General features: G+C 42.4%; 1 protein-coding gene across 1 annotated transcript in view; it reads left to right on the plus strand.

Annotated features, from left to right (window-relative positions):
- CNTNAP4 (contactin associated protein family member 4) overlaps positions 1-14163 on the plus strand; it is a 1902933-nt gene that overhangs the window by 905090 nt on the left and 983680 nt on the right. The window contains exon 4 of the mRNA XM_078675664.1: positions 7271-7418. Within this exon, the coding sequence (XP_078531790.1) occupies positions 7271-7418 (148 nt within the window). The remainder of the gene's footprint in view (positions 1-7270; positions 7419-14163) is intronic.

A 14163-nucleotide genomic window follows, 5' to 3' on the forward strand; every position in this document is an offset into this window, starting at 1 on the left:
ATATCATTTGTGCATACATTACACTATAATGTAGGCAGACACAGCTTCACAGTTAGGGAAACATCAGCAATACTTTTTGTAAATACTTGCATGTGGTACCTTAGTGAGACACAGCTTCTATACCAGTGATGCATTAGCAATACTTTCATCCCATTTGCCTGTGGGGCCCGCTAATACAGCTGGGCCTGAAAATGACCGGCTGATCGCAACTGGCACACCCATGATAGTGTGGCCTGGATGTAAGTCGGAGCCACTCGGGTTAGCCACTGGGTCTATTCCTATCGATCAGGCCCCTTTACCCCTGCAGGATCAAGCTAGCAAGCCCCTGAAGGCACTCTGGGTTAAGTGAGAGGAGTCAAGTCCTTGTCCTCAGCAAGGCAGAGATTAGTAGGCAGCAGGTAAGCTCGGCAAAGCGAGAATCAGTTCCTTAAGAACAGTCAGTGAAGCAACAGAGCCACCCTTATAGCAAAGCAGTCCTTACTGCAGGCAGAGCTCTTCACAGGTCCAATATTCTTTGGTCTTGGTATAGTCAGAGCCTCTGCACTGATACTCAGTTGTGCCTTTGAAGTGGATGGTGACTTCGAAGCAGGCCCTTGAAGTGCACATGTCCCCTTTCATCCCAACCCTGTCTGCCAGGCTATCTGTAGGGGGTACTAAACATAGAGATCCACCCTCAGATAGTTCTAGAGTTGTGTCTTCCCTGACTAAGTGTTTTTTCTACAGTGGTGGGAAAAACACACAGTTTTGGTAAAATACCCCTCACACACAAAAAGGGCCCTTGGTGTCATGCTTCATCATAGGGGTCTTCCCGCCCCTGCGTCAAGACTGGGTTTTCTGCGACCTACGACTATGTGGGAGAACAATTTTTTAAAAAGACAAAACTATGTTTCATGTGTGAGTGGAATGGTCAGGAGTGAATGAGAGAATGAATTAAAAAATACCTGGCTCTTTGGACTAAAAAAAGTTAATATTCCTTTGAGCTGGTATTATTAAAAGTTTGGAAATAAGGTGGGAGGTATATTGCCTGTAATGAGCTGTCCCTCATATGTCTGTCTACATGTTTCGAAGCCTCCCCTAGCTTCTTCTTCAGGACCAAGATGATCCCTTTTTCACTCACCTTATATTAAGGAGAGATGTCTATAAGATGTATGAAAATTTGTCTATGTACATGTACTGTTTACTACATGATGAGCATGCTAAATAGTCATGCACAGTATACAGTACCTTAATTGGTATACTACTCCTTGATCTGGAAGACAAACGTCAAAATATTAAAAAGCAAGACACATTCATCGTCCACCGTGATTGTTGGTGTCCTGTTACAGTCAATACATTCTGTGATTTTGATCTGTTGGCCCTGTAGCATGGGTACAGCATGGGTACAATTTAGGTTTTGTTAATTCCTTGTTTGCATATATTGTAATTATGGCACGTGTGAAAGCCTGCTGGTCTATCCAGAAACATACTTGTCTTTGTTCTTTTATCCACAAACTCAGATTTGCAAAACATTTTTTTGAGATTCAGTGTTCTTCTGAAATTCATTTCTGGATAGCTTCGGAGATGATCTCTGAGACCAGGAGTGTACTGTTGCACGTGCCAGTGGCATTTAAGAATGTATCTGATATTGTAATGTCCATTGTGGTAGTGTGTGGTACATCGAATCCTTGTTTTTTTTCTTCACACATAGTTGTAGGTTTTTGGCCCAAGGTACTGGACCTCTCAATCTTTGAGACCTCATTCATTGTGGTTTGTAGGTGACATGGGTCATATCCTCGCTTATCCAAGTGTGTGATTGCTTCCTTCCCTTTCAGTTCAAACATTGGTACTTCACTACAGTCGCTTCTAATTTGAAGTACTTCTCCCTTTGGGATGTTTTTAATGTTGTGTTTTGGGTGGCAACTTTCAGCTCGTAGAAAGGCATTTACTGCTGTAACTTTTCTGTAGTGTTTACTTTGTAACAGGTTGTCCTTTACATAGAATATCAGGTCCAGGAACTTAATTTCAGATTTTGAAAAGTTGGAGGTCGTTTTGATTCTCCATGGATTGTTGTGCAGGTTATATAAGACTCTTTCTAAGAGTTGTTGGTCCCCCTGCCAGATACAGAAAATATCGTCTATGTACCGACACCAGAGAATAATGTGCGTGGTGTACTCTGCGAAACTTTGATCCCATAGCCAGAATTTTTCCACAAAACTCATAAAGACTCAGGCATACAGTGGCACAGTGTTGCGTCCATTGCGGTTCCTCGTACTTGTTTGTAGATCTTTTGATTGAAGCTGAAAATGTTATTGTCCAGACAGAACTCTAACATTTCAAGTACCATTTTGTTAGTCTCGAGATAGTTGGCAGGTTGTATCAAAAGAGATTGTTGTATTGATCTTGGACGGTCAAGGCTGATGATTGAAAGATTATTTTCTTTTTCTGTTGAGATTATGTGTTTTTGGTACAAATTATGCTCAAATAAACAATGGTCAGCACTGGTAAAGTGCTTAGAATCCTAAGGCCATCACAATATACAGCAAAAGTGGAGGTAAGCAGGCAACAATTTGGTGGAAGATCACCCTCAGCATGACAGGTCTGAAAGTGAGAAACTGACCTGCTGGGCTATGACCAGCAGGTCTGTTGAATCCCTATGAGGTCATTCGATTACTCTTGACTGCTCAGCCAGACTAGCTAGAACAAGATTTGTGAATAATGCCTGAGACATTATTTACAATAAAACATCCACAATACAATGCAGTTAAGAAATTAACAACATTGAGGTTCATGCTATGAAACAACATGAAAAAGAGAGGAATATTATGCAACACATAACACAAAAATGTTAGAATTGTTCAAATATGAATCCCCCAAAATATAAATCGATAAATAGCTCTGAGAAAACATGGTATAGTTTAAGGGAATGTGGAACTGATAAAAAAAATGGGTGTGCTCCAAAATGATTGCAAGGACCCATACTCTGATGTGGCTGACTTTTAAGTATTTGCGGTCAGATACGTGGTGAGGGGGGTCTGCCCAGAGTATGATAGTACCTTACTTAGAAAAAGTTATTGTAACAAAATTTTTCCTTTGGGATGAACATGGAGATGCTTTTTGATGGGGCACTGTGTGAGGCGTTAGAAACATCTTGCAGGAAGCCCTAGCCATACACAGTCATCTGGTATAAAAACACTTTTAGCAATGTAAGGAAAAAGGTACGGTCAGCTTGAGAGGATACATTTCAAACTTAAGATGCTAGTTTTTCTGACTAAATACTTCTGGAGCGCAGAAATAATTTTCAAATAAAATCACATTTTACCATCATTCAGGCTGATTCCCACTTTCACTGAGAGAATGGATCTTTGTCATTGTTTTAGAGAAGATCAGTAGCAGTACATCACATAAATTATAATCACAATCTATTCTATTTTTAGTCAATAAAGAGTGTTTGGTATGCATTAACGGGGCTTATTATTCAAATATTTAGTAATTCATCTTTATTAAGGTCGCAAGATAATTTTCATTAATCTTGACCATCTAATATGAACAGAAATGAATAATCAATATTAGTCAATGAAAATCATAGTAAATACATTAGGCGTACTCCAATTCTAAGAATCGGGGAATAGGTGACAATCAGAACCCATAAACAATTCTAGTTCAAGAGATTCTAGTTCAAGAGAGTGAAAGAGAAAGCATAAAGCTTGAGCATTAAAAATCAGAATCATACAAGCAGTACTTCTCAACATGAGAAGTTCAAGAAAATAAGTAAAGTCTTAAAGCAGCGTGAACTGGGGAGAGTGAAATGCTTGGAAAGAAAGTCTGCAAAAGTCTCTGCACAAGATAAGTCAAATCTGGGTTCGCTCTTGAAACATACACTATTATAGGCATCACATTTTATCACTGTTGCAGCATGTGGTTTTCTTCTTTCTTCAGCCAGCGTATCATATTTTGATGCCCTCATGGGAGCAGGATCACTCCTCGTCTTCTCACAGAAAACCAAATGGCTCTACATAGCAGCTTTCAATGTCTCTTATGTCTTATCATCTCGAAGTTACATCTAGTTTACTCATAATACATTTTTTGTTCAAAATTACTTTCCCATGAGGAAATGTTCATCTCTATCTTCTAAGTAGCAAAACATGTTTATTTCTTATCAGCGATCATTTCGTAAGAAGAAACATCTGCAGAATTAGATGAAAACATTTCAGCATCTATTTTTTATTATGAAAAACAAGTCCATGGAAAGGTCAAGAAATAAACATTTTATGCCCATTAAATATTTTCTAGTCATGTCAGCTTGTCAGGCAATGCCACTTCAGCCATTTGATACAAAAGGGGATGATGGACGGAGCGTTTGAGCAAATCAAACACTCACCCCCAGTCAACTGATCTGGGTTTAATCCATCACCCTTCTTTAGCTCACTCGGCCACCCCAGTTCAGACATGGCTATATGCAAATCAGTCTGACCCTGTGCCTCATGGGAACAGTCCAGCCCGAACTGCCAAGCCATGTCTTCCCTGGACCGGAAACAAGCATCCTGGGACCGGTTTCGGATTCATAATCCTCATCAGCCAGGCTATCTTGAATCCAGTGGCCAAGTGAGCAAGGGACTCACATCTGAGCATACCCTGCCACACTTAGGGCAAACAAAGCGATACAAAAGGGGATGATGGACGGAGCGTTTGAGCAAATCAAACACTCACCCCCAGTCAACTGTTCTGGGTTTAATCAATCACCATTCTTTAGCTCACTCGGCCACCCCAGTTCAGACATGGCTGTATGCAAATCAGTCTGACCCTGTGCCTCATGGGAACAGTCCAGCCCGAACTGCCAAGCCATGTCTTCCCTGGACCGGAAACAAGCATCCTGGGACCGGTTTCGGATTCATAATCCTCATCAGCCAGGCTATCTTGAATCCAGTGGCCAAGTGAGCAAGGGACTCACGTCTGATCATACCCTGCCACACTTAGGGCGCACAAAGCGATACAAAAGGGGATGATGGACGGAGCGTTTGAGCCAATCAAACACTCACCCCCAGTCAACTGATCTGGGTTTAATCCATCACCATTCTTTAGCTCAATCGGCCACCCCAGTTCAGACAGATTTGCATATAGCCATGTCTGAACTGGGGTGGCAGAGTGGGCTAAAGAACGGTGATGGATTAAACCCAGATCTTTTGACTGGGTGTGAGTGTTTGATTGATTCAGATGCTCCGTCCATCACCACCCCCCTTTTGTACCGCTTTCAGCCATTTGAGGCCTTATACCTAATGGGGTTTTCATTACAATTTTCGCATTTAAACGCACATTATATGTCATTAAAACCTACATGCTAATATTGCACATTATTAAAACTGTATTAATTTCTTGATATTATTTATACTTATGTTTTGACAGTGGGTCATTTACAGTTTGATCAATTGAGCTTTGGCAAAGGTGCAGCGTTATAAAGAGAAATCTGTAAACATTCTGGACAGTCCTCTACTATGGGGGAGCAGACAATGGACTTTGTTGACCCTTAAGGCTGGTGGGCTACCTACTCACCTCTAAATGAGGCACTTAGCTTTCACTGAGCCTTTTTAGTTGAGCAAGTTGCCAGAAATGGCGGCTGCCGCAGTACTGAAGTGTGGAGGCGGCAATGGGGTATAATGATTTTTAAAAAACATACCTGAGTATGCAGCTGCCTCAGTCCTCTTCTCTGGCTCTCCTGAAGTCCCAGCATGCCGTAGGGCACTGGCTCCCCACCCAATCCTGGTGTTGCTCTCATTCTATGAGAGCAGCACCAGGATTGGTCTGAGCAGCATGGTTTGTCACTCAGACAGTACCTTGACACCTGTGATGTTTCTCCAAACCGGCTGTGCAACAGAGCTGGGCTGTAGAAACCTAAGTGCTCATGTCTGTTTGGCCGGCCTAAGATGGGTGGCCAAACAGACATGTACACTTACTGCAACCCTACCACTTCTCTCTGCTATGCCCGTCCCCCTAAACTGCTGGCATCTGCTCAGTCAGTCAGCGGTCATTTTATTTTTCGCTAGACTGCTGCCTGACTGACCAGTGGGACAACGCTCCTCCACGATTTTGAATGAGATGCCCCTGGATGACAGGGAGTAGTGTGGTGTTACAAAATGCATATCCTTATCCCCACAGGCCACTGGATATACCTGATCTGTTTTTAAAAACTAGGGGGCATATTACCAACAACTAGCGATAATTTTTGTCTCTAACTTGTTTAGAGACAAAAATTATCGCCGCACATCGGCGATTTTTATCGCAGATAAACCTTGCTATTAGCAAGGTTTATCGCAAATGCGATAAAAAACGGCCGCAATGCATGAATATCGCTGAAAAGTCAGCGATATTCATGCATTATCGAGCAAATGCTCTTAGCCATGTTATCCACCTCCCATTGGATAACATGGTGAAGAACTGCTCAGGGCAGGTGTTAGCTTTTGGAGATATTCGCGCTTAGCGCGAATATCTCCAAAAGTTGGTAATAGGAGATAGCGATGTTAGCGACTGTTTCCAGTCGCTAACATCTTGGCACGCCCACTTTGCATGTCATTAGTGATAAATATCACTGACATGCAAAGCGGGGCCCAAGATGGTCGCTATCTCCTATTAGCTGTCACTAACTGGTGTTAGCGACAGCTTGGTAATAGGGAGATAATTTTATCTCCGCTTTCTTGGCTTTTAAAGCCAAAAAAGCGGAGATAAACCCCTTGATAATATACCCCTATGAGTTGGCAAAAAAATCACTGTGTTTTTTGCATTCTGCCTTTAGAACGTTCACTTGTGGTAACGCACATTGATTTACTACCCACTGCGTTCAGGGGACTCAAATATTAAGCTATTTAGCACTTACGTAAATGCATAAAGGTATGTTGAAAAAGGAAATGTACTGTACTTTACTTACTTTTGTTATTATTTACAACCAATACATATTTTATTAGATAAAAGCATATTTTATCTCTGAACAACTTGCAGTAGTTTTAATGTGTCCTTTTCTTGACTTCATTATTAAAATAGCATGTTAAAAAAAGTCTAGTTGCCTTTTGATCATGTATCTCAGTCATCTTTGTGTTGGGCATCACAGAATGTTAGCTTTAGTGTTCATTTTCAAATAGGGTCTCTGATGGTGTGATGAATGAGCACACTAGAGATTGTATCCACGTGATCGTTCACCTTAACAGCACAGGACAATACAAATGCTGCTAAAATAATAGACCTGATAGCAAATTAAATAGCCATCACGCATTGCCTCTGTTAATGTACTGATTTTGTTCAACAGGCTTTCTCAGGCAACGCAAATGCAGACAATGTTGTGAATTACAAGCTGCAGCATTCCATTAAGGCGCGGTTCCTGCGCTTCGTCCCCCTGTCCTGGAACCCTAAAGGCAGAATCGGGATGAGGATTGAAGCCTACGGCTGCGCCTACCGTGAGTAGAGATCCCTTTTATTACACAGACCTGAGCGGAGGTCGTAGAACATAGCTAGTCTTAACTTAACTTCCGCCATGTTACCATCTGAAACATTACTCTGACGTGCCCGATTGATCTATTTGTCACTTTAGTGGTTTTATCAGAAAGTAGGAAGGTTAGATAACATTAACACACCGCTTTCATGTTTTCTTGCTATTCAAAATTACATTGATAATATTTTTCGTTCAGCAGAAGAAAGCATTTCGGAATCCCGCCTGCCCTACATTGTTTTTGAATGGGTTTAAGCCTTCCCTAATTAGCTCCGTGGAGGTGCATTGATAAATAGGAGGCATCTAGGCAAGACCATCCATCTGGTAAGGGCTCATAAATACGCTAAAACCTAGTTAGGCATTAAGGTGTGTGCCTGGCCTGCGGATGCTCATCTCAGCCTTTGTGGCGCTGGAAGTATCTGACAGTGCAAATTATAGACATGTTGGACGTCTTTATCTCTTAATTAAAATGATAAATCTGCTCTTCCCTGAAGTCAGTTCTGGTCAGACATGAGTAATTAATCAGAGTTCAGGTGAAGCGGGCGGGGTTCCCGCGTGTGGTGTCCAATAGAAGAGAGCCTGGATGTGTTTTCTGAACCAGGGTCTCAGTCAATGAAAGCTGATGACACCCTGATGAGATTTGTAAAGTACTGGGAGATATGGTATATCTTTGAAATATTGTAATAAAAACATCTGTATTTAAAGAGGTTGTATATTTCCACAAAATGTAGAATATGCACTCATATTTTACAAAAGACTGCATTAATATTTAGATTTGTGGTGTGTTAAGTTTACATTCGTAGGCACACACATATAGAATTTACTGCAGTGACTCTGCAAACCCTTGACCTGCCATCGTTTAACCCATTCTGTTATTGATTAACCTGGATGACATAGGTTACCAGCAATAAATCTCCCTTAGAGACTGTCAAGCCCAGCAAATCTACTGTTGGAGGGCTGTCAGCATTCATTTCAAAATGTAGAATTAACTTTTGTTAACTGTAAACAAGATGAGGGCATTCAAGGTTATTATACATTTAACATTTAAAAGGTTATCCCTCAATAGTTTAACCACTTACAGAACAATCCATCATGTTGTCCTCCCCTTTCCATTATTTTCCTTCGGATTTCTGCTGTATTTGACCTCTGGAGAGGCTAAAGGCCTGCTAATCAGATAGCCACATTTGCTCTACTTAATTAGACATCCACTTTTGAGGTATGTTGTAAAGACAGCTTTAGTTGTCTGGTTGAATTCATGTATAAACATGTTAATGCATGAAATATAACACAATAATAAAAGCTTGCTGTTACGCACATTTAGACATTGTTTGATATAATTCAGACCAGAGCATACACCCCTTGCTTGTTGTAACAACTAGTCACATTTTGGTTCAGCCCATAGGACGTACATTTGGCAACTGGAGTGCCAGTGATAGCATTTAGCCAGTTTACATTGTGGAAAAGTAAATTTTGCCATGTTCTGTGTCCCTACGTGTCCTCCATCTTATGTTATGTGTGCATGATTAATATGCATATGTATTCCCCATGTTCGATTAAAGACGCAATTATAGTTGTGTCCATCTCTAGTATGCCAGTTTCCAGTTCTCGTGAATACTATAAATATCAGGCCTATGTAAAGTTACGTTGCCACGTTTCTCAGTGTGCACATTATTTCATTGAAAAGTCCCCGTTTCTAGGCCTCAGAAGGGCCCGGACACCAGATTCAGCTCCTGTCTCCTGAACCCTCGCTGAGGAGCGATACAGCCCCCACCTGTATCCTCGACCCTTCACTTACTTCCTGCCTCACAGTGCCCGGCTCAGCCTGGCTCTGCCTACGAGTCTGCCAAAAGTATGTTATGATTCTAGTTATCAGTCCAGCCCTCCTTCTCTGCATTCCTAAGCTACTGAATCGCATCAATAGTTTCCGTCACAGTCTAGCCTTTACGTCTCCATGTAAGAGAAATACTGTATTTATGGTCATTTAATATTCTTCATCACGCACTACATGTAGAATAATGCATGCTCCAGTCTTAGAGTCTGTTAGCCTCTCCCCTCCTGACTCTTAGTTTATATCAACATGTCCTCTAAACATCAGATACTAGATAGGGTTTAGGTACATGTCGCCCTGACTCTCCAGACTTCAGTCTCTACTCCTAGCACAGAGTTCATAGCCCCCAGCTTCTCCTAGTAACACGTCATTGTCAGTTTGCGCGCACCATTAGGTTAGAGGTCCCGGCTCCTTAGGTAGCCCCCTCCATGTTTCCGCCCCATTTATGACATATTCTGTTACGTTTACATCACATGTCTATGTACACGCCTCTTGTTACACCTACTTTCACCCTTATCTTTCGCGACTGCTATTGACCACACCCACTGCTCCGCCTACTGTATTCATTGTAATGCAACTGTTTTAATATATATGCTTGTGTACTGTTATTAAATGTTACGCCGATCCTGATCCAGCCCCCGGCAGCGCTGCCATCCCATTCCTGTGCAGGTTGTCCTGTTCCTGTCCTTTATGCTGTATTAAACCTGCAAACTCCTACTACCTCGAATCTTGACTCTTATTTATTGAGCTATCTGTTATTACTATGTCCAGTAAAACCTAGATCCGGTATTATTTATTTATATACCACATAATGGCGCCCGAATAGGGACTTGCCCTTTCCCCACGCGCCGGTGAAGCCACGCCGGCCCCCTGACCCTCTGCAGCCGTGACGGAACCATACCGTGCACGTGCAGATATTTCTGCTTCAAGTATCCCTCAGGCCCACGGAGGAGACGGAGGTGGCGGTCCAGCATCCAGACGAGGCGGTGGAGGAACGCGGCGAGTCCCGACCAGAGCCCAAGCCGAGAGTCCAAGGTCCGAGGTATCCGGAGGCCCACCCGTAACTGAAGTCCGAAGTTCGTCCGTCCGGCGTCGAAGCAGTCCAGTCCAGTCCGAGGCCTTCCGTTCTTGCTGCCCGGTGAGTACCATTGCTGGGGTAGTATCTAGACAGGGTCAATCTAATTGACTCTGGTCCGTGGGTTGGTGGTACACAGACCCAAAACGAAGTGTCCACTTTGGTGGATGCGGGTCCTAACGTGTCTCTTTATGAGACCGGTGAGTTTCGTACTGTTTTAGCAGTACATCTAGTTTCTGTTCTAGTCAGTTCTGTTCTCGAGAAAATTCATGTATTCTGTTTCCAGTATTCCAGGTAGTATTCTGTTCGAACTGTTATTTTAAATGTTTTTCATGTATTGTAATATCGTGGTATGAATGTGGAGTATTTATCGTGTTCATTGTGTATTGTAATTGTGTATTGTGTCTAGATTAACAGTTCAGTGATGCCGTTATTTTCCAGACTACGTCAGTTAAGAACTAGAAAAGGTCTGTTAGAAGAAGCAGTTCCTGTCCCGCCTAGGGACAGTCCAGGTCATTTTATGTATCAGAAGCATGGCATAAGTGCCATATTATATCTAGATTTATGGGTAGAGTATACCAAACAGTTAGAAGAAAAGTATAGATGGCCCGTATCGGGTACATGGGATGCCGAGTGCATCATGCGAGTAGAAGAAGCATTATGGAAAAAGAAAGCCAGACAGTCACAGAAAGATGCCATCGAGTTATGGCGCAAAGAATCTCATAAAAGAACCGAAAAAGAAATCAGAAGGTCAGAATTAAGTAGAGAATCTTTAGAACGAGCCCAAGAAAGGGAATTAATCGAGATAGGTGAACGAGTCAAAACCGAACAGTCAGACAGACAGAGGCATGCCCTCATTAAGGGTATGTATCCTCTTCTTGCCGAGGGCTTGCCAAAAGCGACCCCGGAGGCATCCAGTAATTTTCCGCCACCCTTAGTTCCGACTAAGCTACGTCACAAACCAACCGCAGCTGATATTTTCATCTCGTCCTATTTGGACGACACAGTCCCGGAATATGCAAATCCTGTTCCGCCAGTCCCTGTAAATAATGTAAATCCTGCTCCTCCAGTCACCGGAGTACCTGCTACGGTACCCCCAGTCCAGCCTACATTACAATTTCCCACTCTGCCAGCACGAAGAGTGTCAGTCGACGATTCCAGTTTAGGGGCCGCAGGAGGAGGTCCTCCTGGTACCCCGCCACCACACCAACGTAGAACGTTGGCCGAGTTACATGAATGTGCGTTACAACGTACGCCCAAATTTAAGTCCGTTGCAGATATCCGACGAGCTCTTACTGAATGCCGCTATGATCCGGTTGCAGGTGATGATAGTACAGTAATATATTCCATCCGTGTAAGACGGGTGACCGGGTATTTAGACACCCTACCAGATATGAAAGGAGATCTAGACAGAATATATCGTTTCATCCGTACAGGGGATGATCCAGAAAGTATTGGTGAAGCCATGTCCCAAAGGAAAGCTGAGATCCAACTCATGATATTAAAGTTTCTGATTAATTGTCTAATAAGAGAACAAGACTACCCGACTAAAGATCCGGCCGAAATGAGAATCCTGACAAGGTGGAGTGATAATATAGCCGAGGGTAAGCACAAGACTATCAGTAGTATAGAGAGTATGTACAAGAGAATTCGTAAAGAAATAATAAAGTTACATGAACAACGTAAAGCAGCACAAGTAAGCGAGAAAGAGAATGACTCTTCTACTGAAGAGGTAGAGGACGAGAATCCCGTCAGAATAGCGTATGTAGGAAAATCTAGATTTCCAGACCGACATTCACGTCTAGACTACAAGAAAACTGTTCATCATCCAGCACCAGAACAAGGTTCTCTAGAACAAGTATTTCAAGCTACCGATCGTATTCTGAAATCACGAATCGGTTATAGTGAGTTAAGTACTATGCATGAACAAGAACTAGTCCGATCAGCAGTCCGATGGATTACTGATTCTACCACTTTTCCAGACGAAATAGTGGCACAAATGTTTCTGAAATTGCCCCCAGCCGAGCAACGACTGGTGGGTATGTATATGATCCAACACCTCATTACTCTGTATGAGGGTCAACATTCTGATCCTGGTCCGTTACATGATGTCCTGAACGAGTTACTCCAGTATAGATGGAAAGGTTTAGGTACCGATTTAATTAGTGTCATTCTAGAACAGCGCCACAAATATAGAACGTTTCTGAACCCGCATTTTGTTCATGTCTCACCCCCAGAAAGTAAACCCTTTTACATAGATAGACAGAATCCGTTACGAGAAGTACACCCAGTCAGGACAACAGATGGTGAAATGCAACGAGTGTTTGTTTACACTCCGATTACCAAGATGGAACTCTTAGAGATGAAGAAATTAATTCCCTGTCATGACAAAGATCCAGCAGGGTTCCACCGAGAATTAAAGGACATGCTCCGTATGGGAGAATACACGTATCCAGATATAATTAAAATGCTAAAAGTCCTGTTGCCCACAGGGGTATATGAAAAACTCAAGGAAAAAGAATGGGAGGTGGGAGAGAAAAAGATCGATTGGGCAGTTCTAGAAGCTGAAGATAAGATACGAGTACCAGGTACCGGTCTTGGAGAGAAATGTAAAGAATTACCAGAACTGTTAATACAAGTTTTGCCCAGATTATTAGCAACTAAAAAGGAAGACTGGGATGCAATCTCAGCCTGTAAACAGAAACAAGATGAAGACACTAGTGATTTTTATTCTAGATTTGAAAAATGTTTTATTATAAACAGTGGCCTCAAGACAAGTAGTGAGTCATACCCTCATCTTTTTGTTACTAAATTAGTCGAGAATTCGAGTCCACAAGTTAAGAATCGAGTTTTGAAAGTCGAAAGTACATGGCAAGCTAATACCCCGTCCCAGATGTTACAGATGCTTCAGTACCACCAGAATAGAATCAGAGAAGAGCAAGATCATGAAAGAAAACGTATGAAAGACACGAAAATGAAAGTACTAGTTGCACAATCTGTTCCTCAAGACAGTCAGAAGAGGGGTCCGAATCAAGCCAGTCATCCTACAGCTCCCGTTAAAGGGACATGCAATTATTGTAAACAGCCAGGTCATTTCATAAACGAGTGTGCAGTTCTGAAACACAATATAGCTACCGGTAAGACTAAAGAAAGACCACGTCCGCCTAGACAAGAACAAGTTTCACAGACTTCCCAGCCACAGAATGCACAACAGACAGTTCCAGCACCACAGCCTATTGCTGCAACACAGCATGTTACACAGCAGATGTACCAGTATGCACAGTCTGAGTATCCAGAGTATCAGCCATATGCATGAAACAGCCTAGAGAGGGAGGTAGGCTTGCCTCTCATCGAGATTCCTGTAGATCAAGAAGGTCCCTATGTTCATAGTCAAGTACTAGGGAAAGACAGAAAGTTTCTGATTGATACAGGGGCAAGTAGGACGACCATTAGTCACGCCGAAGTTCCAGGGGCTCCGCTCTCAGGCTCTAGAAATGTTTCCCTTGGATTTTCAGGAAAGCCTATTGTAAACGAGATATCAAAGCCAGTTACTCTAGAAGTAGGTCCATTGTCCCGCACTACTGATCTGTTACTTACGAAGTCATGTCCATAAAATCTGTTAGGTATTAAAACACTGAAAGAATTAGGTGCAGTTATTTGCTGTTCCCCAGAGGGAATACGACTGTTCTTACGTGACTTCAAGGGTCACTATGTATTACGAGATTTTGATCCGCGATTGTCCAATGTTCCGCAGCATCTATGGGCGCAAGGTCCAACTGATGTAGGTTATATGCAAATCACACCCCATCG

Source organism: Lissotriton helveticus, chromosome 2_1 (genome assembly GCF_964261635.1).
Source record: "Lissotriton helveticus chromosome 2_1, aLisHel1.1, whole genome shotgun sequence".
In the NCBI taxonomy this organism is placed as follows: domain Eukaryota; kingdom Metazoa; phylum Chordata; class Amphibia; order Caudata; family Salamandridae; genus Lissotriton; species Lissotriton helveticus.